The 24886-nt window shown below is 41.5% G+C and overlaps 1 protein-coding gene across 1 annotated transcript; it reads left to right on the forward strand.

The window, feature by feature from the left end:
* Window positions 1–1435: 1435 nt before the first annotated feature.
* On the forward strand, window positions 1436–24649 carry T265_03166 (hypothetical protein; the record flags this gene model as incomplete). Its single annotated transcript, XM_009167579.1, has 3 exons — window positions 1436–1536; window positions 20253–20387; window positions 24469–24649. 3 exons carry the CDS (start codon window positions 1436–1438, stop codon window positions 24647–24649), a joined length of 417 nt encoding a protein of 138 aa, XP_009165843.1.
* Window positions 24650–24886: the final 237 nt, after the last annotated feature.

Below are 24886 nucleotides of genomic sequence, written 5' to 3' on the forward strand. Positions count from 1 at the left end.
ATTTAGATGATGTCTAGTGCTTATTCGGGTGAAAAAACTCAACCACAAAATACGGTAGAGGTACGATATTTTCAAGATTGAAAGCAAACTTTTCGTAAACAGGAGGAGAACGTACAAATACGCTAACGATTGTAGCCAATTAAATGGCCAAGGTTCTGCAAGTACTAAATCAAGGTAAATCAAGGGTATATTGGTCTAGAAAGCATTTTGCTTTACAATGACCAAAGGATATTGGTGTGTGTGTATGTATACAGATAAACGGAATGATATGACATATATGTTCTATTGTTTGTAATCTGCATCTCAACTGTTGATGAGGGAAGTTGGGTAAGATCTTATGTATTCGTCAAGCGAATGTTTGAAAGTCTCGAGGTTACCACAATCCACAACAGATGTTGGTAGTTTGTTCCACGTGAGGGATACGCGGACTGAAAAAAAGTAGCGCCGACAGTTAATGCGGGAACATGGAATGTCAACGGCCAATGGATTCCGTCGGGTCTGTCGGGCCAAATTAACTGTGAACAAATGTTTTAAAGGGTGATTAGGGGTGTTTATTATCTTGAACATCAGGATGAGGTCTCCTCGTATACGCCGATAAGTTAAATCAAACTTCGCTGTGCCTTGCACGTGGAACCAGCACAAAACAACCTACCAACATTATAGAAATGGGGAGCAGTTCGATAACATTAGATAGGTAGTTGGTTAGAGCATGGAATTCGCAATGACTCTTACCTGCATAAGTAATTAATGATTCAGCCACCTGGATTGCAACAAAGGTCAAAAACCGTATGGTCAACCAAAGTCCTGTGCGTTACTGTGGACATTGGCAGAATAAATAGGGATGCACACAGACGTGAAATGACTTCCTTTTTCGTGCTTGTGAATGAACCTAAGCCACATGATATTGGAGCTTGGTACCGTGCTCATGGAGAGTGAAAGAACAAAAGAACAACAAGCGCAAACGCTTGATGCGAGTTACTCCTCAAATATGCAAGATCGACAAACTTGCTGTGAGTAGTTTTGCAGATGGCTGATGGGCCAGGTGCGATCATTCTATGTTCATGTTATTCGGAGGCAGTTTTTGCATAATTCCATGACAAAAATGTGGTTTAGCTTTCCTGGCAACCTTACTGCATGATTCGTCACAGCGATTCCTGTTGACAAGTAAATCCTCAAACGGAAAAGAGTGATTTCCGTCTGGGTCTGTTTAAGCCCGATTTACGCAGAATATTTTCATGAGGGCACTCTAAGACAAATTGCTAATGCTAATCTTGTCAGCGCCAGAGCGTTTATCGATGGCGCACATCACTGTGCAGGTTGTGATACTCTGGGACCTGTCATTGTGCAGCTGACCCATCTGGCTAATCACTTGTTCGTTGCAAGCCCATTTTCCTATTTCCAACTAACCACCAAAGTGTGCATTGTTCCGAACGAAATGTATGACTATCAGCCAAACAATGTGATCGCATCAGCATCCACTAGAACACATCCAAGTGGTCTCATACGAAGATTAGAGAAATGTATGGTGAAATTAAGGTAAGTTTCCCATAGTACACTCAACGCCAAAATAAATAATATAACCGAAAATTAGGACATAAAAAGCATCTTAATTAGAGATGTACAGTGGACACATTAAACGTGAGCTTGATCTCATAAATAAGGCTAACGAATTTACGATTGATGACTGCATTTTTGACCGTTAGCATAACGGACTAGAAGGTGCACCCCTCACCATGTTAAAGTTAAGGTGGAAAACAGCGGAAAAACCGAATAACGCAGCTTGGCTCCTTGTAAATTTGGTCCGATTAGCATAGCCAAACCGAGTTACAAACGGGTTGGCATGGTCTCGTGAAGATTTTTTTCAAATGTAGTAGTTCACTTGCATCAGATATGCATAACACGGAATTCCTTTGGATTGTCTAAAGCGCAGTTAGAGGACTAAAATCCTTGGTAAATTTCCACATCTCACCAAGTCTTTGCAGATAAGACATGTTGAGAATTGTCGCATATTTTATTCACCATGCTGAGAACAGCACTCTTTTGCCCAATTTCCTGACAATAAAAACTCAACGCTAGCCAGACATAGCTGACGAAAAGACAATAAATGGTAACACAAAAGCTTGTTGCGTGTTTCACTTCTGTCTTTTTGTCATATATTCTCTTGACAAACAGACCTAACGAATCACAGTCCATCAAATAGGGCTCTTCATGCCTCAGTTCAAGAAAAATTAGATCAAAAGGATCAAAAGAAATTTATTCCCTCAGGGAATAATTATAAGGGGAGTGCCCCTTTGCCATTTGGCTAGGTTTTCAAGTCTCTTAGCATACAAAACTACAGTGTCTGTGACGCTTGTAGATGATTTGCCCCGACTTGATCAGTAGTTTCGTCAAGTAGCATTTTGAACAAATAAGACAGCTAAAATGTACAAAAGCTACTGAAGCTGGAGAACACGATACAACAAACAAATGATGACTCTCGTTTATAATTCAAGTGAGATTCATTTGAGTCTTTGGTTAAAACAGGATTGGTATGGAAATGAGTATATTTCGCAAATTTCGTGCAAATACGGTAACACATTGTTTTTCAAGTTCCCAAAGCAACATCTTATATTGCTGACAAAACTCATTTGGGTGAGAATTTACGTCACTTTTCGTTTGGCCTTTTGATCCGTTTATCTGAAAATAAATTACCAAACCAAAAACGTCCCGGCAGAAAACATGTATTTTCATCTTTCTGACATATCAGTACATGAAGGCCAAATATGGTTACCACTAAAAGGCAATCTACCAAGAATCCAGTCCAATCGAGTTCCATATGTTGCGAGTTCATATTCACTGTGGTGATGTGTGCTGTACCTCGAAAGTGTTCGCATGACCAAGTTCGTGCAACGCATACATTGAGTTATCCGTGAGCTTGTACCGTTCTTTTAGAACCACAGCATAATCCTGACGTGTTTACTTCTAGATGTATTTCGTGATTGCGCTTTCATTCTGATTAAAATGGCTCCGTTTTCGTACATTGTGGCTATTAGAAGCAGCCCTACGGATAAATCTACAAAGCTATACTAAGGTAGAACTCAACCAAAGCCGTCATTGTTCCTGATGAGTAGGTCAGACTGCTTACCTCAGCAATGATGAATTCATAATCTATTATGGAATTCAAAGACTGGGTTGTGTGAAATATTAGCCACTCAGCCAGACAAACCCTAAGCCATCCACAAAAGTATCTAATTGCGGAACTATTCAAAACGATTTCTGGGCTTCGAACTTTTGCAAGAGGTTTTAACCGTGCCAAGTGCATTGTCTGAGTCCACCTAAACGCCAGTTTGGTCATACATATCTCGGAAGCCGCATTGGTAAGTGTAGCATACAAGCGACATCAAGCGTAACAGACAAAGTTAGCGCAGGAATCTTGAAGAGCAGAATTTTTTCTGCGAATTTGCGAGATTTGTGGCATCAAAAAACATATCGCCGAACTGCAAGGGATGCGCATGTAAACTACAATGCGGGTTGTATTGTCTTACACTTGCGAGACTTGAACGTTTCGAATGGGTGATCCGAGGCTAATTCAGGTCTTTGATCACCGAATTCTATTACCTACAACCAAAGTCGGCTGTCACCGACGAATTCAGAATTCATTGGTCATGATAAGGTTCTTGATGAAGCGGGTTTTACTCCACTCAAAGAGTGTATCCAGCATCTCAAGCAAAGCTGGCTGGGCCACCTCTCGAGCATACCTAGTTGCCGACCTTGGAGAACAGTCCTGCATTCCATAGCTAATTCAAAGTAGTGTAAGCCTAAAAATTAACAGGATTTAAAATACCAGGTCACAAATAGTGATGCAAAACATTTGGGCATTCTAGGTACTGTCTACCCTCCAAAATATAGCTCTCATGACCGCTTCAGGGTTTGACTGAAAATAGTAAACGATATGGCGGCTAGTAGATGTTAGTAGCCTCCATGTTTCCAGTTACTATCACGACTGAGTGGGTGCTGTTTGAGATAGGACAGCCTTAGTTCTCTCCTATCCCATTTCCTCTTTTAATGGTAAGTCTTCATTTAAATAAATTGGCATCGTTGTACGGCGTTAAAGTGCCGGTATTCTCCATCGATTTTGCTGTTAGTGAGGGTGATGATGACAGGTAAGCATTTGTCATGCTTTTGCTCAAAGGGGTCTACTGTGATCCCGAGCCAAACTAACCGCTGTTCTATCCCAGCTCTCGGTTTATTAAGCAGTTACAGACTTTGAATGATCCGCGGCCTTGGTACAAATAATTAGCTTTCGAATATCCCAAACAGGAATTCCCGTTTTGTGGGACGCTTCTGTTAACAAACTTCTCCCTACAAAGAAAATGACAAATGTTGATTGTCTTTCTCCAGGGAAGTTTTAAGAGAGGAAATTTTACCGGATGTTTAAACTTAGTGGACATTTCAACTTCGTGATGAAAAGTAATCGTGCCAATAAGAAAAACAGGTTTTAAACAGCGACGTATTTGCCTATAGTATCAACCAATCCTCTTTAGTTCTATTGTTAGTAATCGCACGAGATTAGACTGTCATTGCCAGTGCGTGTCCATGTATGCAATCATAAAATAACTAGATCTGCCATTCAAAGATTTGACTTGTAATAAGGGCTCAAAAACACATTGAGGCTCAAAGGGGCGTGAGATTTTTTGGCATAAACTTCATCACCAGAATCCCATTAAAAATGAATACAACGGAATGCAACTGTTGAAAAATGCCTAATATCACTGTCAAACGTAAGATGCCCGGTTAAATTTAAACTCAGAAACGTTTTAAGGAATAGGTACAGAATACTTTCATTGGAGCCCGCTGCTTGTTCTTAAAAACCCACCGAAAGTTTCTTCAAACTGGCATCGAAGCCACTTTCAATCGGATACCAACCCTTGTGGAGGTATCCTTTGATGTACAATTCAATCCAAAAAAGATTCATGAAGCATGTTGAAGAAACAAATTGAAGATTATTCCATCGCACCTCTCCGGTCATACAATTCATTGTCAGGACTAAAAATTATGCCTTAATTTGTAACCTATTTCTTATTAGTCCTCTTTCTGGACACTTTAATAGGTGGCTACTAATGAGGAGTTCCGGTTTACTTTCCAGTGATCAGTCACTTGTTTGCGTGCTTCGATTAACATGACTGCTGCAACCCTTGTATTGCTAGCTGAAGAACATAACGGAAGTGTAAAACAAGTGTTGTTATACTGTATCAGTGTTTATTTTTTCATCTGATCAAATTCTGCTTCACATTATCCGAAAATTGATGTATACAATACGGGAGAATGGGTCTATTTGGGGCAGTAAGTTTGTGTGGGCATGAATTCAACCCAGTGGTGTGTAATTAACAGGAGCACTCAGTTGCAAAATGCGTTCATGCGAAATAGTTTCATGTTCTGCAAGAGCGCCTACTTTGTATGGTTCAAATCTTACAAGCGTACATTCGTACCAAGCTACCTCAAAGGACTTTTAAGCTGGTCAGACTTGAGGGAGCGGTTTCTTCGTGATTTTTTTGTAAAGATGTACATCTTGTGCGTGCTAGCTATATTGTTCAGTGAATTACTAAATTCCTGAAACACATTGCATTACAAATTCTACAACGGGAAGTGGACTTACACTGAGTAAGCTTGATCACAATCGCCTGTTCAGACGTAATTATTCAGGTACGCTGGGGCGTCCGAAATATAAATCTAGGCAATATTGAGAATATGAACTGCTGTTAAGCCCTGATAAAAGCAGAACTCTAGTACAGTGCTCTTGCTTAGTGGTTTATGGGCATCAGAAAAGTTGCACCAGAGTAGCTCAAATGAGATTGATTTGAATTCATATGCTGATGGTATACAAGAAGTCAACGACGCTTGGGTGAGAAGACTGTTGCTGACTGAGTGCAGACCTTTGGAATAATACTAACCTTCAATATAAATGAACTCCAGAAAGTGGAGAGTAGTTGTTGAGTACACCTAACGGGTGCGCGTAGGTAGTGCAACGAACGTTCCGAAAACCGCTGTTTTAGGGCTTTAGGTGACATCGCCCAAGTGTTTTTGTTCCATTTGATAGATTAAGTGGTCTGTGAGATTTTGTTTTGAGTTTCATTTTACTCCGGAGAAGATCTCGTCCAAGGCGCACTTCATTATGTCTACAACCTTATGAAGAATGTTTTAACCCAAAAATTGTAGCTTAAATTGCAATAATTAACTCTTGGATGTGTTGCCACTTCTTTATTGTCGTCTGTCGGCAAACTGATTGATTCTCAACTGCTCGTTCAAGAGCATCTGTTTTGCGTCTAATCTGTTGAAAATAAGTTGTCATCGTTAATGGTGATATATATTCTCATTTCCAACTCATAAGAGGAGGAAGTTTGATGTAAAACAACCGGCATGAGACCCTTATGTTGAGTAGACCCAAAACCGTTTCCCATTGTGTGATTGTTGAAACTCATCACGTTCTCTGATCCTAATTGATAGTGCGATGAATCTATCACCAAAAAGGCAACAAAACGAGAGAACTTTCTCGATATAACTTGGCTCTAAACTGATGCGACATATCTGTTCAACTCAGGTACAGTCACCAGTAGACTTATTTCAAAGATCGCACGTGTGTTTGGTCAGTGCTCCTGGTCCAACTGCTTCTGCTGTCTCTCGGTTGAAAGACGAAATGGGACCTTATAAAGAATAGTGCTCCGCTACATATGTTGAAAAGTTCGTTTTGAACACACTGACTATGTACAGAACATCTAAACTATAACGGTTATCATGTATTCCGAATTCCAATGAGTAACACTGGACCGACCTAGAGACCGATCTAGCGTGGGGCTTGTGATGTTCAACCACTGAATATTATAAGCTTCCGACCCTTGTAATTTCCCGTAAGGGTCCCACTAGAGGACACTGGAGGATTCAAGCAAGCGAGCAAATATGTACCCTGGTGTGATTCAGTTGACATACCGCTGATGGGAAAACCCTGTTTTAACCCAATTAGGGTTTATCCCAAACTACCTTCTAAAGTCGTCTGAATTTGTAAAATTAGGCAAGATGAAGACAGTGATAAAAAGTTTGTGTCTTCTCTTAGAACATACGACCATGTCAGCGGCATGCTAAAAGTATTCTGCATTTTTGCGTGAGTCTTGGGTATGTCTTATTGTTATAATAGGAAAATTCTATTTAGATTTCTCCAACAAAATAATTCGGGCCGCTGATCACAGTTTGCTTTCTGGTCCACCTAGCAAACTGGGTTTTAAGGACGAATACCAGTTGTTGGCAATCGGTTCATTATTGGCTACTGGTTATAAGGTGTTACTCGAATGGTCATCAATCTTCGTGGTGGACGCGATGAACGACAACCTGGTACTTAGAATTGTACCGAGTCTTCGGCACGTTGATGTAACCTGATCCAGGGCGCTTCTTTGCTCATTGGAACTCATCTGGAAGGTGCATAAACAAAAGGTAAGTCCCAAGCATGATAATAATGACATTCTCCCTGCACTAATTGACGACTACCCAAACTGGTACGTGACCAGCCCCTGGCGATTATGTGATTGTCATATTAAACCAGAAGCCACGCGAGACAAGAATCCCATTTTAAATCAGATGGATTTTTTGCTATAACCAGTTGGTGAATGCTTGGTCCAGAAGCAACCGAACTAACGGTCCCCAGTCAATCTGATGAGTCCCGGCAAGGACGAAGAGACTAGCATGTATTGGCTTTTAGGATCCATCGCATGTTTACTGTAGAATCCAGTTTTACCTCCTGTCAGACAAACAGCCTAAATCTGCTTCTGCTCCATGAAACGTTATTTTATTTCACTCCGTGAGCAAATTGACTTGACTTGCCTGTCATAAGGAAAAACGCTCCCAAGAAGAGGGTATAGACTCACTAGGAAGAACACCATGCTAGTAAACTACTGAGAGTTTTCTTGGCGATATCAGTAGTTCCATTTAATTTCAGATAGAAAATAGTCAGCCTAAATACCACTTTGTTAGCCATCAGATTCTCGGTGGTGAAGTGGAAGATTGGGCGGTACCTCCGTGTCATGAACTAGAGTAAAGGAAAATAGCCTCGAGACAACCGCTGAATTATTCGGATATGCCGCATTCAGGAAAATAATCACTACAGGCAATGGAGAGTATCAACAAATGGATAGTTTTGGTTTGGTAAACAGTCAAAACCACAGACTATACTGTGTGCGAAAATGTACCGGCTTTCTTATCAGTGAATCATTATCAAGTCCGCTTTTAAAAGCATAAGTATTCGACCTGAATTCGAGACCGAATTTTCGCTCGATTTTTTATTTTGGTGCGAGTTTGAAAGTTTGTCCTTACGTGCGTACTTTCAAAATCTACAGGTGCACAAATGCCTTCACCGTTATTTCAACTTGCTAGGTGGATGTACAGGGTTAGACAAGCATCTTCTAGGTGCTTACCGCTCGGAGGCACTACTCTGTCCGTCATTTTGCGCAGATAGTAAAGTTTGGTTCATATTTGATGTTTTGACAAAGATATGGTCGAATCCCAAAAGCCTCAGCTACACAAACGCTTCCAAGTGTTTTGAGACGCATCAGGTCAATGTAGAAGGATCAACCAAACGGTGATATGTCCGAACATTTTAGGTTGTTGTTATCCAGACCACGCGCTAACCGACCGATCTGCAAAGGCAGTGAGTTTCAGTTGACTGTGGAACTTGGTCTGTATTAGTTCGGCCCGTTCAGACGATTAGCTGTCTACCAGTGAATAAACAGCTCTTCCTAAATGATACTCAATCCTCAAACAGAACCAACCTCAGTTATTTAGGTGAGAGCTTAGGGAGTTGAAGTTCCATGGTTCAAAACCAACCTCGCATCTTGACGCGCTAACCGACCGATCTGCAAAGGCAGTGAGTTTCAGTTGACTGTGGAACTTGGTCTGTATTAGTTCGGCCCGTTCAGACGATTAGCTGTCTACCAGTGAATAAACAGCTCTTCCTAAATGATACTCAATCCTCAAACAGAACCAACCTCAGTTATTTAGGTGAGAGCTTAGGGAGTTGAAGTTCCATGGTTCAAAACCAACCTCGGCATCTTGACTGCTCTTGTCTAGGTTTGGGCAAAATGGCGGTATCCCAGCTCTCGTGCTTGCTTTGAGTGACATGACAGCTGTATACCGAGAGAGTGTTACGGTCTAATGAGTATTAATTTATTAGTTCTAGCAAAGGAATATAAATTATCAGGTCGGCTTGTTGAATTCAGACAGGTTTAATCATCTGCTCCCGTTTCACTCGCTATCTGACCTACTAAGCACGATATCGCTCATAAAATAGAGTTCTACGGGATCCGAACAGGATTTACCTAAAAGAGTTAGGAAAAATTCTGATACTCACTGGTCCCTTTGCCAGGACTGATGACCAGTGGGGCAGAACACAATTACTAGTCCCACGGTAGCTGATAATCTTCACAAACGGCCTTTCACAAAGAGCGTACTTAAACTTCTGGGTCCCATTTCCTTCAGTGGGAAAATGGTCTGAATGAACGTACGAGCCTCAATGTCACCTTTACCTTCTCCTAAGATTCTGCGTACGGTAAATGTTGAGTCAACATTGAGCTTCCCATGAATTTCTTACCAGGTATTTGATCTCAAGAAACATTTGGCTGGACCGTGATCCCTTAGCTACTCTTTTTCCTTTCGCTTGCAGTAGTTGGCCGTGCGACTTGGTGCCTATTTGAGGTCACTTATAAGTAGAGACCATGATGCTTAAAAACTGAGCTAGCCATAAAAGTGAAAGCTGTAATAGTTGATCATGTAATAAGCATTAAACCTCAAACGGACCCGACAAACTCTTTCAGACCGACCTAGCAAGTGCAACCGGATAGTTCCGAAAGCGTTCACTGGAGGTTACCGCAAATAACCAAGATAGGTGCTTTTCATTTTGCTTCATCAGCCCTTTGTTGTTATCAGAAGAGCCGAGCTTTTAAAATCCCCTGGTTCATTATTCAACAAAAGGGATAAAATATTTCAGGGTGTCAATCAAGCTGCAAACTTTACTGGATCTTCTGTATTTTTATCCTACTCGAAAGTCCGTAATGTCGCAAAGACGCGTCAACAAAGCCATGAGTTTGCTAACCTACGTATTCTAGTTTAGAATCGCTACTATGTGCGTAGAAAAACCTAAGGCGGTTACAACTCATTCCTGAGCGTAATTATCTGATTCCACTTTGAATTATTTCTCCTGGAGCTGTTAGGGAAGAATCATCAGGGTTTAACTTTACTGGGTGTGGTAGATCCTCTGTGCGGGAGAAGCCAGTGAGAAGCTCACAAAGTTGTTGAAGTTCATTTAAGCGTAGGCTCACCCCTCAGACAGTTATACGGAAAAATTGAATGCACTGTTCAACGTGAAGTTTAGCGTATCAGTGTTGTAAGTCTCCTAATGGAGAATTGGTTTGATAAACTACACGTGCTTGTGTTTACAAACGCGCTTATGATACAGCCAAACAAAATGATCTGCAAGGCAAGTGCAATGATTTGTCTCTTCTAGCCTTCGCTTGAAGCGAAAACTGTTCAGATAAGTCCTCAAGTACAACAAATATCTGTGCAGTTTGGTTTCTTTATTTGGCGCCCGTCAGAGATAACCTGCACCACCTTTAGGCATGGCGATCTACTACGGAAAACTTACTGCTAAGCGGCTATAAACGAGGACCACCAAATCCAAACTCACTACAAGGATGTTCCTTTAGTGTCAAAATGCTGGTCGCGCACCAGAAAGTTGAGAAAACTTCTTATTTCGGCATTTTGAACACGCAATAGATAAAAATTCAGTAATGTTGTTGAGATATCGTATTAGCTATTTACTGACAAATAGACCGCTGTGTTTACCACCAGTCCTCATTTCTTCTGTGAAAAAACAGAATTGAATACGTAGTTGTGAAGACGCTTATTCTTCCCGAAGCCTTGTCCATTCCACCTTCAAAAGGTTGTTGAGTTACTCACTGATTTGTTTGTTTAAAAAGCTCTTAGTACAATTTATTCGCTAATGGGCCCACGATGGACCAGTACGAATTGACATATTCAATGATGGGTAAATAGATACAAATCGCTGAAAACGACCAACCGGAGAAGAAGAAACCTGTGTCACATCTACCGAAGCATTTATTTCGTTTTTCAGTTCGTTATGAAGTATTTCAGAGCGAGGCAAACCGGTTCCGATTCCTAATTCGTTCTTATGTAGATGCAAAGATTACCAGATTTCTTCATATAATGTCTGTCATGCCTGTTGAGGTGAGACTTCTTGTGTTACATAAAGAAACATATGCACAGCAAGCCTCATTATGGCCTGATTCCTCTTGAGAGTACATCACAAACTGAAAAAATGACTTTTGAATGCTTGCTGCTTGTTTCATCTGAAATTTTCGAGGTCAGTGTGCTGTGCTTTGTATCACTGAGAATGCGGTCGCTGGATGCTTCCTCGAGCCTAATTAGAAAGAGAAAATTATGAGGGTTACACGCAGAGTACATGCTCTTCGTTTCATAAAATATTTTCAAATTGAAATTGTGAAAACCCAAGAATCACTGCAAAGCAGTTTCGTGTTGATCGGGAATCATCAGCAACGTACGTCCGTCGAGACTCTAGAGGGTATGGAACCAGCAGCTGCCCAGCTAGTAGTCTAAATATTTAAACTTTCGGTTTCAAGCAGCTGGTTAGCAATGCGATTCACTTGCACTCAAACGGGCAATGGCACCGCTCATTCACGCGATTCACATCACGTGTTGACCGATTCCTGGAGTGACGACTACTCACTACTTACTTACTAGGATGAAGCTGTGTGAGTTCAGTTATATTAGAACAAGCATCGTGGGACTCTGCCCGATTCACTCATTCACTCATTCACTCATTCAGGCTACTGCTCTGTTTGACTGGTGTCAAGACTCTTATACAAATTTTCCAGCACATCTTATCAGCGATTAGCTGATTTGCTAACAACATGCAGATAAGTTAGGTTTCTTGGAAACATGTAATAGCACATGAGAAACATGTGTTTAGGCTCATTGTTCTTCAGAATCCAATGGAAACTGACATGCTTCGCGCTCCGTAACTGGACATCCAGAAGCTAAACAGATGGTCAACTCCTCATTATTACCAAACATTTGGTTATTCTACCTCACAGATTCGGATTCGGTGAGAAAACAACAATGTAAAAAGATAAACTGTCATCAAAATTTTCCGATGTTTACTTCAGAAGCAAAAATCTGTGCACGCAATTTAACTTCCTCTTCAGCTTTTTGACCGAACATGTCAAAGTGGGATTGAAGAGGTGTGTTACTATCTGCGGATTGAGGAAAAAATTTTGGCATAACGTAATACCCATCATTTACTCTTGTATCATTCGCTTTCTCGTATGCGAGTTGGGGCAATGTTACTAAATGTATAGGTTGAGGGGCTGGGGACAGGCAAGCAGTTCAGCATTAACCGGTTAGGTAGTTTTTACTAACTGTGAGTTTTCGGTTGGAGGTATCACTCGAGAAACAAGAAGAGCGTTACATTCACTGCTAACTAAAAAAGCAAGACTCCGTAAAGGATCGGCTCAACTGGAAGGTCGAAAATGACCTTGCGCACGTATCGCCCCTAGCGATGAACCACGATATCAATGGTATCACAGAATCAGCTTCGGCCACTATCAGCGAAACAGGACTCAGTGGGGAGCGGTGACAAACAAGTTCACATCTCGTGGACCAAAGAGAAGAATAAGGAAAAAGACAGGTCAACCAACAAGCCAAAATAGAATCCTCAACTAAATGACCAATAATCGTTCGTGCTTGACCTGGGTGAATGGACCCCGTGCCAATCGACGCCCAAGCAACATGCACGCAATTCCAACCACAAAACACTCTCACCTACAACGCATTAATGATGCCTTCTCCACTAGCGATGACACGTTTACAGACTGTTTTGCTCAGCGAGCAAACCAATGACAATCATTACATCCTGAGCTACGAATGTTCTCTTCAAAGACAAACCTAGCTATTTCAAGGCTTCTCTAGTTTGACTGTGAGCAATCAATTAAAAAGATTTGGCTTGTCTAGTGGAGCAAGAACCAGAAGACACTGTTTCAAATTACTGTTTTTAGAAGCAACAAAAAATTGACATGTGCTGCAAAATTTCCCATTGAGAGGATAAACCGTTAAAGCACACGACACGGAATCTTTGCCGCTGGTTAAAACAAATATCTAAAAATGGCACAGTTTACTGCAGAGCTCCGATTCAGTGCCCTTTCTGCTAATGTACTGCGACTGATAGAATTTCCAACCATAAGACTTGAATTCTTGTTCGTCGTTCTAGTCCTAAATGCCACCGTCAAAGGCACTGATAAACATTTCGTCATGCAACAAGATAATCAAGCTTTAACCCCAGAAACACACTGCTTTTCAGTACGCACGTACTAGCATTCTCTAAGGCTATTGGTATAATTTAAAGCCACAATTTCACATGGAACAGCTATGTATGTGGCAGTGTCATCAGCCTGCTTTGCGTATTAGCCTCCGTAAGGTGGTTTCCGCTTTCTCCGACTGAACAAATTTTGACCGTCCCTGGGAGAGACAATCTCACATGAACGCTTTGAACGGAATAGCTTGCTGTTCTTTGACAGAGTTTTCAGCCTCACTGAATATCGATGGCATAATGTTTATTAGTCTACCTGACTTTCACACTTTCTCGTCTTCGCCAGGATGGTCTGTAATTTCTCACTGTCCATCGCAAGTACCTGCATTGTATGAAAATTTTACAAGTAAGGAAACCAAATAACCTACCTATGGCAAAAAAGAAACTAAGTTGCCGAACCTGAACAAATCGTTATCCACTTTGCGGGAAGCTTCGACTTTCACAAGCTGGACAGCGGTATTCATTATGAGGAAAAAACACAACAGAATGAAGGCCTGGAAAGCAATTTCTGTGAAGTATCTTGGTGATTCATCGCAAATTATGGTCAGTGGCAACCTATAGGAGAAATCACGCATAGAGAACTGATGTTTAGACCAACCACAGTTATTGCACTTTGTGACGTACGGCGCAGTGCTTTCTATCTTCCCATCTGTCTGCCGGTAGAAAGACATTTCTTTGTGCCTCGATTCATGTTAATAGATGGTTTCATCCGTGCGTGTTGATATTTCTTTAGCTCATGCAAAATATAATGGAGTATAGACAGAAAGCCTTTTGTTGTGGAGATAGAAAACGCAACTTGTTGGGATGAAGTTTCAACGTGAAAGATAATCTTATCCCTTGAAACGGCCCTTCTGATACTATCGCATGAAAATTAAGAACTTCCTTCATGACCGAAGTGTCTAAAATTAGCAAGTTGAAAAATGAACTTGGAGCTTATTGATGCACTGTGGTCATGTGACCCACGGTGCGTAGAAAAAGTTTCTATTCCGCTTCTCTGAAAAGGCTATTCGGTTCACGAAAACAAGTATTCAAACATTCTCATGCAGTTACCTCAAAAACAAGTGTCAGGTGAAGATTCACTTTGTGCATTTAGTTTAAGGTCATGCGCTTGGACTGTTGTCCATGGGATTCGTCGCTTGTGTCCCTGAGGTTCGAATTTGTAGCGGTGTTTGCTTGCCCGTTTTCTAAAGTATACTTGGTTAACTAAACACGAGTAACGGATGATAGCTATAATATCCGTACAAATTCTCATTAGACCATGCGTTTTTAGCAATATTGCTAGCATGTTCCAGATAGTAATTGGAACAGAATAATCTAACGTGTTTGTTCTCCACTCTATTGCGATTCACATAAAACAATTCCTGAATCAAACAGAAATGGTGCTTATCCGCGTGCTAGTTTATCGTCCTAGTTGATCCGTAATAAACAGTGCTATAAAGTGTTCTCAGCAGTGCAATTCGGTAACCCATCCCCCAAGTGAGTGGTCAATTCCAAGTGAAGATTCAGTGATACATGTTCAATTAGGTTTCAGGCTCATTTGTTGCTGACGCTTTTGATGATTGAAAATGGAAACTAGTGGGAAATTATAGTAGAAAACAGAGTGTTCCGAGGCTCTTTGTTGATAGTTTTTAACAATTCCATTCTATGTGAGCGACTTCTTACTCGCTGCTTAGATACATGCTGAACTTGATTTGGAGTGTAAAAACAGTAAGTTTACACTCAGTGAAACAAAAAAAACAATTATATCATCTTTCCCTTCCAAAGAAGGACTCAAAACAACAAAGATTTATGTACCCAGAAGATCAATAATTTCTCTCTTGTGTTTTTCCAGTTCACCAATTAGCGCACGGCAATAAATAAACTTGGTTGCTTGTGGAGAGATTTGCTACGGAAAACAGGGCTTGGACACTAAGCTCCAATGTGTTCGCATCTGAAATGATTCTGATGAGTGGTCGGCCATAAATCCGTGGGTTTTTAGTGTTTATCTAATTGGTGTAATGTCGGCTTTACACTGAAGAGACAGTTTAAGCTTTTTTTCTTTGGAGCATTATGACAGCGACCAACTACTTCACATCCTGGCATATGGTGTCGGTATCAAAAGGGAATTTCGGTAGTCGCAATCCATATTGGATTAATTCTATCTCAGTAGTATCTCCATAAATATATCCCCCATTTCATGTAGTCGCTATAGTAGCTTTTTAGTCAAGTCCTATCTAATTAGCCACAAACTTATTTGGATCAACGAGTAACAAATATTGCCCTAATGGATATTCTGATCTTAAGCTGACATTACTGAAAAAGTCGAGATACTCTAGCTAAATGGTGACAGATAACCAATAAATCAATGCTGATAAATTGAGATAAATAAGTTTAACTAGTGGAAATATGTGTTTGTCAACCCGCAACGGTCACTGATAAGTGTTCAGTATAGCAGTCCTAGCGATAACACTGAGGTCAGATGCGCGCGAAAAAAACTGCATCTCAAAGTTATCTGGAGTTTTATAGAACAGAACGTCAAAAGTATAAATATCGGCCGCCCATTGGCTTAAAAAAAATCGAATATTGTATTTTGCCGTAATTTGTATTTACTGTAACTGTACACTACCACATCAATTCTACGATAAGACCAACCCAATATCAGTGATGTGATCTTGTTTCTGGGGTTTAGTGAACTTAAACCTGGACCAGATCGTTGTGTTTTGCAAGATAATGACTGTGGATTTACAACAAAGTCATGAGAGTTAAAAATCGGGAAACACGACACAGATTTCAAAAGGACCATTCAGGTCAAACGAAAGTCTCCCTGACGCTACCAATCACGGTAAAGATACAGTATACTCTATGGAAACTATACAAATGCAAACAGAAGAAAATCAAATTTCCATTCAAGCACCTACTAATAATTTCCTTTGTATGAGCGAGAGACGTCTGCGGTCCACCTTTGCAAAGCTGAACGAACAAACCAACTGCTCACCTGCCAATAACACTAATCGTTTGCGAAATTGCTGAGTGCTATACAAACAATATTTATACTTGTTTTCCGAAGACCTTGTTTGATGATAATAGTACTGGTTCGCAGCAGGTGACATCATCTGTTGCACTGATGTAGGAATTTTATGTAAATTTGCCACTCACTTTCCCTAAGCGAAAAACTGATAGGGATGAGGGAGAACGCAATAAAAATTGGTGCAGTTCGGCTGCTACTTTAGACACTAAACTGATTACAGCTGAATAAGCGCTTAAATGCAGGTCATCAGTCTTCACAGAGGAACTGACCAATATCAAAGGCTCAGGTGATTGATATTTCGGAAACAAGTCTCGTGTTTTCTAGTAAGCAGTAAGTTACGACTCCATGTTGGTGTTATTTGGCTTTTATACATTCCGTTCGTCGTTTGAGGAGCAAGACAGGATGTGTATATGAAGCACCGTAAGACAAGAAACGATTGGAAGGGGAGTTGTCTGTTTCATGTGCCAGATGAATGTAAGAGTCAACAGTATACCTTGTAGATGTTTCACATCTGAACGGAATCCGTCTCTATATGTGCAGCTTTTGAGGTACAAAAAAGCTGCCGGAAGTCTCCGTTTCATGATTAGCATTAAGGTTCAACAATCTCCACATGAAAGCTACCTCTAAACCCAATGCGGTAGCGCCAAAGGTTAAACTTACCACAAACTTTGATGCGGATATTCCACATCAAACCAGTAAAAAACTACTAGGATTTTGAGACGTTTCATCAACTGAGAAAGTCTTTGGGTCCATTATTCGCCCCCGCCCCAGTTGCTGAAACTGTGTAGACGATGGCGCTGTTGTTTGTTTGATCACATCCAAGTTTATCTAGCTGGTCTGACTACCATTTTGTTGAACTGGAAGCAGCATGTGGCGGTGGTTTACTGTTTAGTTCAACTACACACTACGTCGTCTCGATCAGAAACATTTAATCTCTTCCTGTCCATAGCTAGTTTGTCCCTGGTCGTTGCCCAGCTTTAACCACGAGTCAAAACCCATTCTGGGCCGAAATATTTGCTTGGGGTTGAAAGGCATGTTGTATTTTATTCTGCAATATTCAAACCCACAAAATTCGCATCCAAACATTACAGCTGCTTGTCCTCCGTTTTTCTTGTTTTCCGATGTTCCCAGATTGAATGAAAGCGATGAACAATTCCGCGCCATGAAAGTCGTTTCTACTAAAAATAAGTTCCCGCGTGGGAAGAAACTTAGTCCTATCAAAAGTCTACAATCTTTGCGTAGGGTTTAAATTAAAGGGCTAACATTTTTCCAAGTTTTTTTTCCGGAACATTGCACACCCAGTGTTCCTAATAACTATTCACGCAGTTTCTCCTTACATGCCACTCAACTCCTACTCATTATTATGCAGACATTTGTGGACAAATCACTACTTCTTGTTTGAGCGAACGAAACTGGTGTGTGTGCGTGTGTGTTTGTCTGAATGTACATTCACATGTTTCAACTCTAAAGGTTTCATTCATTCAGTCCGGTCCACGGACGAGACAAGGAATGTAGCGATGACTTCTGTTTCAGAAAAAATGACACATGACAGTATAAGCATTTGAAAAAAGATGAAGTGTACGAAAACGATACTTGGTGGTACTGACGCAGCTGCTCATATAATCTACATAGACAAAGCGAAAATCAACATTTCAAAAATTTCCCATGAACCTGATGACAGTATTCCTAACCGAATGTTGAATTGTTTCATTTCAACGTAGGAATGTCACATGTGGAACTATTGTCGGTCAGAAGTTTTCAAATACATAAAACCTTGTAAAACTTGTGGGTCAGGAAGGTTAGCTGATATTCATAATGGTGGACTCAAAGACCCGCCGCCTGGATGAACAAGGCTTTAGGAACCGAAGATGGATAGCCGGTTGTCACTTCAAAGTTACTGAAAATGATTAGGTTTGGTTTCGAATTACACTAGTTTTTCACCAGTTTGCTTTTAGTTGGAAACATTGCCTCCTGAAATGAAGATATTGTGGTGCTTATCAGCCACCTTCAAAAACTACTCACATGCTTTCATCGGTCATGCGTAATTCTGTTTAGCCAACTGATCTCACAAGTGTAAATGAATGACGTATTAGTTTGATGTTCCTTGGTACCTTGGTACAAAGGCTCCAGATTCAATATTACGGGCCTCGAATTGTCGCAGTGTGGAATTTCTGTGTACGTCCAGTTTTATTCAGTCCTTACTGAGATGATATAGGATGGCCGCATCACCTAGCTGCCCTTATCCGCACTTATAAAATCTAGATACCAGCCTGAAAATGGAGTCCACCTATGCGGAAGCCAAGCGGCACACCTCAATTATTCGATTCTTGTCTGGCTACTTGTGAACCGCCAAGATTCCAAGCTGCATTCAAGTCAGTGGCAATTTTTAAATTCCCACTAGGATTTTTGTGAGTTTGAACTGCCCTAGAATTCGAATCAGATAGATTCGGTAAACATACGGAACCTCTATGAAACAATGACTGCCTAACCTGTCCCAAATATTTCCCAATTAATTGACGATACCCCAGAGGTCTGTAAGATTTACCTAACTAATAGTTTCCAACAGGAAGGAAACCGCTGTTCGCCTCTTCTCGGATTTCCGGGGCAGAAGCGTATTCTATAGAAACATAGAAAAGCATTCTGGAAATCGTACGAGGCTATTTTGTGAAGTCCGTATTCAATCAACCTCGGACGTGAAGTGCATGAATGCTGCACCAAACACAGGTGCGAGCTGATCTCGTTTTGATGAATGTAAGGGTGCACTAATACTTATTTGGAAGGTCATTGGATTGATTTTCTGCTGGAGTTCTTGTTATCCGTACTGCCCATGAGTTCCAAAGAGAACGAATCACTTATGCATGAATGTTTATTGCTTCAACTTTGCTTGCAACATAAGACTCTACAGCTCAAAATCTACTCACAACTAACCAATTTGAAGTCCCTGTTACGCAGCCTACCAATATGGTTAACCGTACCTTTAGCCATAACTTAATTATCATTATACCAATAAGAGACCATCTATATAATTTGGATAAGCCCCTTTGGTATAACAGAATCTAAGACTAAATGGAACATGGACAACCTAATTTATCGACAAAAACAAATCACATCACTCGCCAGTTTGCCTTAACAACTCCACAAATCCTCTAAATATACTATTGGGGAATGAATTGATTAGGTTGGTGTGCATACTTCCTCACTCACTACCCGAATCAGACCTGTGCGTTTGCATAAATTTGATGTGTGAGGATGCTCTAGAGATCCCGAATAACGGTGAATGTTACAAGCTGGCTAATCCAAACGTAGGATGTCACGAAGCGTGATCCAGCTCTTCCTGCACTGGAGAGTATAGAGTACAACATTATTCTGTTGAGGTTTCACTGTCACATAGTAGTGAAGACACACAAAAGCAACCCCCATTTTCCCATTGTGAGTTTGTCAACTGGGATGTATGATCAGCTCACTTTCAGCTATAAACTTGTCATGAAATTAGGTAACGTGGAATGGCATAGGGAATTTTATGACATTCGAATACATTTCGAGGCCTGGACAGTGACAGATGGTGGCATTTTATTCAATAAAGTCAGTGAAAGACAGGCTGCACAACCGTATGTCCGACGGTGCCGACTTCAGTCTATACAGCTAAACAGATTCGCACCTCGGATGCACTCGAAAAGGATACTGAACTGCTGAAAGACGTGTTGCGGTCAAATAAATATCGTAACCATTTCATCGGAATGCACTTCATTTTGATTGATAAAGCGAAAGTTTCCCCCGAGAAAGAGCATTTACCCATGCTCCTTGCACTGATGGTTGTGCTTTCAGTCCAATCGAACGTTTTCATGCCCCGGAATCGCAATGCAGCGCAATTGTATGCAAATACATATGCACGGACTATGTCGCCGCCGTCAATCTAAAAGGTGACTCCAACTCATTGCAATTTGCGATTCACATACTGAGGTAAGTATTTCGATAGAACTGACAGAGGGATTGAAATGCGAGCTTGCTTAAAAATCCGTGCCATTTAATTTGATCCTAACCAAACGGTGATCGAATTCAGGGTCTAATCATCTATCTCTAGGCCTGTAATCGGTACAGGTCACCGAATTGAACTCAATTCGCCGTTGACACAAGACAAGTGGCCCGAGAGATTGAAGGCTGACTTGCAAGTTGATTGCCAAGCTCGCTGAACAGATCAACAGCCGACTGATCACCAACCAATAAACTCACTCGATCCAACTGCATTACTACCACCTTCTGGAGTTTCACGCTCAAAACAGCCCGTCGATGGGAGACTTTCGCCTGCCGACAAGCCTCAACACAACAACTCTATTTCTTTCATGAATGCCTGCGGATTCAAGTCAGTTGCCATGCTCGGTGAACAAACTATTAGCCACCCGATAAGCAATCAACAGGTTGAAGGTTCTTGTGGCTGTGCTCTACTCTCATAAAAAATTAATCATCATGGGGCTGCCTTGCTTTTATTGATCGGTTATGTTATCTTAACACTATAAATGTTGTAAGCTGCACTGTACCATGTGCCTTACGCTTGCTACTGAGTAGAATATTGACACAAACACAAATGCCTCAAAAACAACCACCGACTTATCGCTACGCATCACAGCAACGCATGATATCACAGCCGACTGATCACCAACCAATAAACTCACTCGATCCAACTGCATTACTACCACCTTCTGGAGTTTCACGCTCAAAACAGCCCGTCGATGGGAGACTTTCGCCTGCCGACAAGCCTCAACACAACAACTCTATTTCTTTCATGAATGCCTGCGGATTCAAGTCAGTTGCCATGCTCGGTGAACAAACTATTAGCCACCCGATAAGCAATCAACAGGTTGAAGGTTCTTGTGGCTGTGCTCTACTCTCATAAAAAATTAATCATCATGGGGCTGCCTTGCTTTTATTGATCGGTTATGTTATCTTAACACTATAAATGTTGTAAGCTGCACTGTACCATGTGCCTTACGCTTGCTACTGAGTAGAATATTGACACAAACACAAATGCCTCAAAAACAACCACCGACTTATCGCTACGCATCACAGCAACGCGCTGATGATATCACCTCGATTGGTAACTGAATATCTGAAATCAACTTTCCAAGATCAGTGAACAAACCACACATGACAATGTGCTGTTTTTCATGTCTTGCCGCGGAACATAGTGTACGAAATGCATTCATCCCACAGCCTTGTTTTCCTCACCACTTTGCTCGGTGTTGTCGATTGATTAATAAACTCAGGTAGTATTGGTCATATGTGAAGATCTGAGCTGGACAATACTGAGCGCAATTTCATTAGGTTGGTTTTTATCAAACGTTCTTTAAGATGGAGTGTTCAAGTCGAAAGACACTTTGTGGTAAATTAGTTGTTCTCTCATGTAAATACTTCTTGCCAGAGTACCTCTATGTGTGTCATCAAATACACACACACTATTAAATATAAACAACGAAATTCGAAAGCTGGATTGTTAAAAAAATAACTAATTAAGTCATTGTAGTTAATCATAGCTGCTGTGAGTGACAGCATAAGAGTAATTGCACGGGACTCATGAAACGTAACTGAAGAGACCATTCGCGAATATTGTAGGGCATTTATAGGCAGAATTTCGCTTTAAAGTTCCGTCAGACCAACTCATCTCCTCAGGTTAAAGAAAGCAGATAGAAAGTTGGTAAGTCGCAAACTGGAAAGTCCGGGTACACATGGCGTGAACGAAAAATGGATTCGGTCTACCTTCTATCCGCTTGCCACATCTCTCTCCAACTTTCCATCTGAGATTAGACTTGTGGGACAATTTGACCGGCCGAATTTCGCATCCAGCCAGCTTAAGACAAAAACATGTGAACTAAACACGTAAAGTTGAATGTTAGGTGTACCGCTTGCAGGACAACACAACGTAGAAGCAACTTAACGGAACTCCTTAGCTAGATTTCTATTACAAATCAGATCTAAGCAGTACCTAAATTCCTAGTAAAAACAAGGAACCTCTTTATCCTTTCTCATACACCAGTCAAATTGTAGATTTGGTAACGCGTTGCTGTAAAACTGACCACAGTTACTACTACTCGTTACTGAAATGGAATTGGTCACGGCTGTTTTCACCATAACTCTCAAAACAGCATCTCCAGTAATCAGCTCCGTAAAAAGTTCTGTACCTCCTAATATAGTAACTGAATAATGCTTCCTTTGTGAATGCTGCACAATCAACGGGCAAAACAACCGCAGGTAAACCAATCAGAACACATTCCGGTCGTGCCTGGGTGGCATGCGTAGATCGCAGCTGATCGACACGCACACGCATAGTGAGTGAAACTCATGAGTCAATAATGTTGGACGACTAAGCGAACCAATTCGTGGCTGCATGATGCTTATAATTTGCCTCAAAATATACTCCGGTGGCAACAAATATTCCGCCACAATAACCATCGCCTAGGTCTCGACCAATGGTATTTCAAGAGGCTCCAGCATACCACCAGTTGTTCTGCTGATGCCTGAAAACTTAAATGTCGGTGACCACGTCACTCCTAAGCAGCATAGGAAATGTCCACATGACCCAATGAGTGTTACTCTAAGATAATGCCATGAAACCATGTACACGATAGTCAAACTCAAAGTATGGACCGGGTTCATTTCGAAACTTCAGTCGATTTTCATACTCATGTTTGATTGCCCGACCAATTGTCATTGAATGTCCAACTGCTATGACCTATGGAAACCTAGATAAACGAGGTCGAAACGGATTCAATATATTATTCCGCAGGCTCGGAGCATTCCGCATGATGATTTCTCTTGAAGATTGTTGACCTGCGCAGATGGTAATTTACATTTAAATCATCATCATCATCATCGACAGCATGATATCAGTGTTCAACACCGATGCTTCACTGCCGTACAACCATGATTTATTTGAAAGCTTTATTGTAAAGAAAATAGTAAATGTGGACAAGGGAGAGACTTAGTGATAGCTTACCGCAATCAGACCGCAGTTTTTTGGAATTAGAGCACTTCACCCCTTCACCTGAGGAGGGTCAGGACACATGCATCCGCTACTGACATCGGTTGGCAGACATATCCTGCAATGTCCCCAACCAGGCGCAGTGACAATCACGCGGTCCCCATCCTGGAAAAGAGTAGCACCGACATCACCCAAGCGTTTCGTGATCTCCTTCATACTCCTCCGCCAAGTCAAGGGTTGGCCACCTCTCTGCTTACGCCACTCTGAGTTGGGCATGGAAAACAGCACTCTCTTCGCCAAACGATAGTTAGGCATACGCAATACATGTCCTAACCAACTCAGCTTCTGATGCTGGACACATTCTTCAAAGAGAGTACCCGTCGCACAACCGAAAAATCACTTTCTAATGGCCTAGTTACGGATACGCCGACACACGAACCAGACAAGTAATGGTTCTGAAACAACGATTGTGGAACACCCCAAGATGTCTCAGTTCCGCTGTTCGAAAAGGCCGAATCTCACAGCCATAAAACAAAACAGCCCCCGTCGTAGTTTGATACACACGTCCCTTGAGATTCAGGGATACACCAGTTTGACGGCATAAGTGTCGCAAATTAGCAAACACGACACGGCCTCTGCAGATTCGTGAATTGACTTCATCTGCCACACTACAATCAGGACTAATACAACTTCCAAGATATGTGAAACGCTCCACAACTTCCAGTACCGCCCACTGGATTGTAAGTGACGCCCTCAGTGACTGCACGTTCACGAGTATGACATTACATTTGTGGGTGCAAAGTGCATACCAAAGGACGGGATGACGTTGGTCAGTTCATCCAAAAACACCTGCGCCCTCTCGTCTTCGAAGATGAGAACGATGTCCTCTGCGAACTCTAGATCAACAAGGTTTTCTTCACAGGCTATTTGAACACCAGGGTTTTCGAGAGCTCCCAGCTTTTCTCTCATTATCTCAAAAATGACGAAGTTAGAAAGGTACGGAGAGACCGAGCATCTCTGACGGGCGGAAGCTTTTTGGAGAGCTCTCCGTATACTCTTACATGTCAGGAAGTCTGAGAATACAAAGAACGTATTATGTTCACAAACGTCCGGGGCATTTCTTGGTGGGCAAACGGGTCAAGAAGAACACACCGATCAACCGAATCAAATGCACCTTGGAAATCCAGGAACACTAGAATTGTGGGTCGCTCATCCGAATGGCGCCGTTCTAGCACCTGACGGACTGTGAAGATTTGGTCAAAGAAACCCCTACCAGGCCGAAATCCCGCTTGCTGCACTCGAGTCAGTTTCTCACAAGCCACCGTAAAGCGACGAAGTACAATTGATGCAAACAGTCTCGTTACAACCGGAGTCAAGCTGATCCCACTGTGGATGCCACAGGGATAGAGTGATTAGTGGGAAGGGGAGTGGGAAGAAAAAGCAAGTAAAAGAGAAAGAAGACGGACGTCAGTAGTAGCCTGTTTTC

The sequence above is a fragment of the Opisthorchis viverrini genome (genome assembly GCF_000715545.1).
Source record: "Opisthorchis viverrini unplaced genomic scaffold opera_v5_43, whole genome shotgun sequence".
In the NCBI taxonomy this organism is placed as follows: Eukaryota; Metazoa; Platyhelminthes; class Trematoda; order Opisthorchiida; family Opisthorchiidae; genus Opisthorchis; species Opisthorchis viverrini.